The 2,058-nt window shown below is 56.6% G+C and overlaps 1 protein-coding gene across 2 annotated transcripts in view; it reads right to left on the bottom strand.

Annotated features, from left to right (window-relative positions):
* LOC102855362 (cytochrome P450 2D17-like) overlaps nucleotides 1-1,380 on the bottom strand; it is a 4,708-nt gene extending 3,328 nt beyond the window's left edge. The window contains exons 1-2 of one of the 2 annotated variants that reach the window (XM_006890065.1): nucleotides 1,192-1,380; nucleotides 343-525 (exon numbers count right to left, since the gene is read on the bottom strand). In XM_006890065.1, coding sequence (XP_006890127.1) covers nucleotides 343-525; nucleotides 1,192-1,380 — 372 coding nt within the window. The remainder of the gene's footprint in view (nucleotides 1-342; nucleotides 526-1,191) is intronic. The other variant, XM_006890066.1, reaches the window with a different exon arrangement.
* Between the last annotated feature and the right edge of the window lie 678 nt (nucleotides 1,381-2,058).

Below are 2,058 nucleotides of genomic sequence, written 5' to 3'. Positions count from 1 at the left end.
CTACTTTCCTACTCACACACCTCTCCTCCACGTCCACCCTCGTCCCGCCCACAGCCCAGCCTCGTCCACACCCCTGTCAGGGTCAGACTCCGCCTTCGCTCTTTCCACTTCGGGTCAGGGACAAGCTCTCCCCTTTCCAAGGCTTGCCCTGCTCTCTCCTCTTCCTTCACATGGATGACCACAGCAGGTCCAGACTTCCAGCAGCCTCACATAGGATCGCCAGTCCTTGTCTGGGCGCCATCCTTCCCCCCTTTTATCCTCCACGTCCTTTGAGTGGTGTCCTTGGGCCACCACTGGCCCAGACCCCATTTGGATGCTCCTTGCCCTCCCTCCAGCCCCCACCAGGGACTTGCCTTGTGAGCGCGGCCCGAAACCCAGGTACTCCTCCACTGGTGAAGGTGGGCGGTCAGACGTGTCCTCGCCGCGGACCACCAGCGCCTCACGCACGGCCTCCAGGCCATTGATCACGACCACGGGCGTCCAGGCCAGCTGCAGGCTGAACACGTTCCCGAAGCGGCGCCGCAGCTGCAGGCCCAACGCCAGGCGGCCATCAGGCCCTGACCAGTATTTGTGGGACCCATTCTCGCTGTACTAACTAGGCTGACCTCATCTGGGCCACTATCAGAGATCAAGGATGAAATCTGTCCTCCGTGTTCTGGGGTGGGAGGGAGGTGTCACACCCTCTCCAGGTCCATCACTTCACCTGGAGCCTAAAGTCCACTTCTGAGTTTCCAAGTGTAGGGACATTGATTTTACAGATAGAAAATTGAGGCTCAGAGTGGATGGACAAGAAGGCCCAAAGTCCAGGGAAGAGATTAGAAGCCACCTGGCTCCTTTCCCCATCTCAGTGATACTCGCTGCCCAGCCACCACCCATTCTCAGGTCTTTTCTCCTGACCTCATGGAGTATCCTGGACCTTGTAAAATTGCTGTCAACCCCTGGACAGGAAATCCCTGCTGAGTCCCACCCCTCCTCCTGGTCATCAGGCCTCTCCTCTCCCCACACTCTCTGCTCTTTGAAAATGCACACTGTCCTTCTCAGCTAGCACTACCCTCCTCCCCCATCGAGCCTCCCTAACCTGCCCCACCTTCTGGGTCAGCTCCTCATCAAGGATGTGGCTGCACCCACCACCCCTGTCTCGTGTTTCCCAGAAGTCCAGGGGCTCTGCTGCTCCAGGACCATCTGACTCACCTGGCCTAAGTTGGACGGCATATTCTTGACATTCACCTGCAGCATGTTGCCCACCACTGGCAGAGGCATGGGGCCTGGCGGGTAGCGGGCAGCCCAGCGTGAGCGCCTGTGCATCAGGTCCACCAGCAGCAGGAAGATGGCCACAGCCACGGCCAAGGATGCCAGGCTCTCCCCTGTCAGCAGCCCCATGGTGGGCTCAGTGCCCAGGATCCTTCGCTGGGGTGGCAGGGGGCTTCCAGAGGTCCTCCTTGGGCAGTACCATGCACACTTGGTATCTCAGACCAAACTAGGCTCCCTGGAATAGGCCTGGTGTCCACCAGAACTCCTGCAGCCTGTCAGCCCCATTTTATAAAGGGACAGGGAATGGCCTTTACCCATCATCCTTTGCCAACCCCCCATCAATCAATGTTTGCACCGCCCCTAGTAGGGAGGGAGGAGCCAGTCTGTGCCAAGCTCGGGGTAGTCACAGCGTGCCTTGTTCTCTTGCCTTCTCCAGAGTAGGGATTGAGGACGTAAGAGGAAGAGAGGTCTTCTCCTGCTCTGATACCCTAACTTTCCAACTCTGTGGGATCCTGTAGACATCTAGGCTAGTGAGGAGGATGAAAGACCACCCTTTCCAGTTCCTTTCTCATGTGTCTCCCCACATCTTCAGACAGAAAAACCTGATGCCCTGGACAGGCTCCATCTATCTCACAGGCCACATCCCATAGTAATGTCACTTTATAGATTTGTCACTGTCACTTGTTCAAGGACACAAGGAGATGATCATGATCTTAAAAGTTAACAGTGATTGCAGGCACTTACTCCTTCCATCTCACTCCAAGATTCTCTCAGACACAAACCTCACACACTCATGTTGTTGTTGTT

This window comes from Elephantulus edwardii, unplaced genomic scaffold (assembly GCF_000299155.1).
Source record: "Elephantulus edwardii isolate Elephantulus edwardi_28Jun2011 unplaced genomic scaffold, EleEdw1.0 scaffold00086, whole genome shotgun sequence".
NCBI lineage: Eukaryota > Metazoa > Chordata > Mammalia > Macroscelidea > Macroscelididae > Elephantulus > Elephantulus edwardii.
This window is presented reverse-complemented; position numbering and strand designations above follow the sequence as displayed.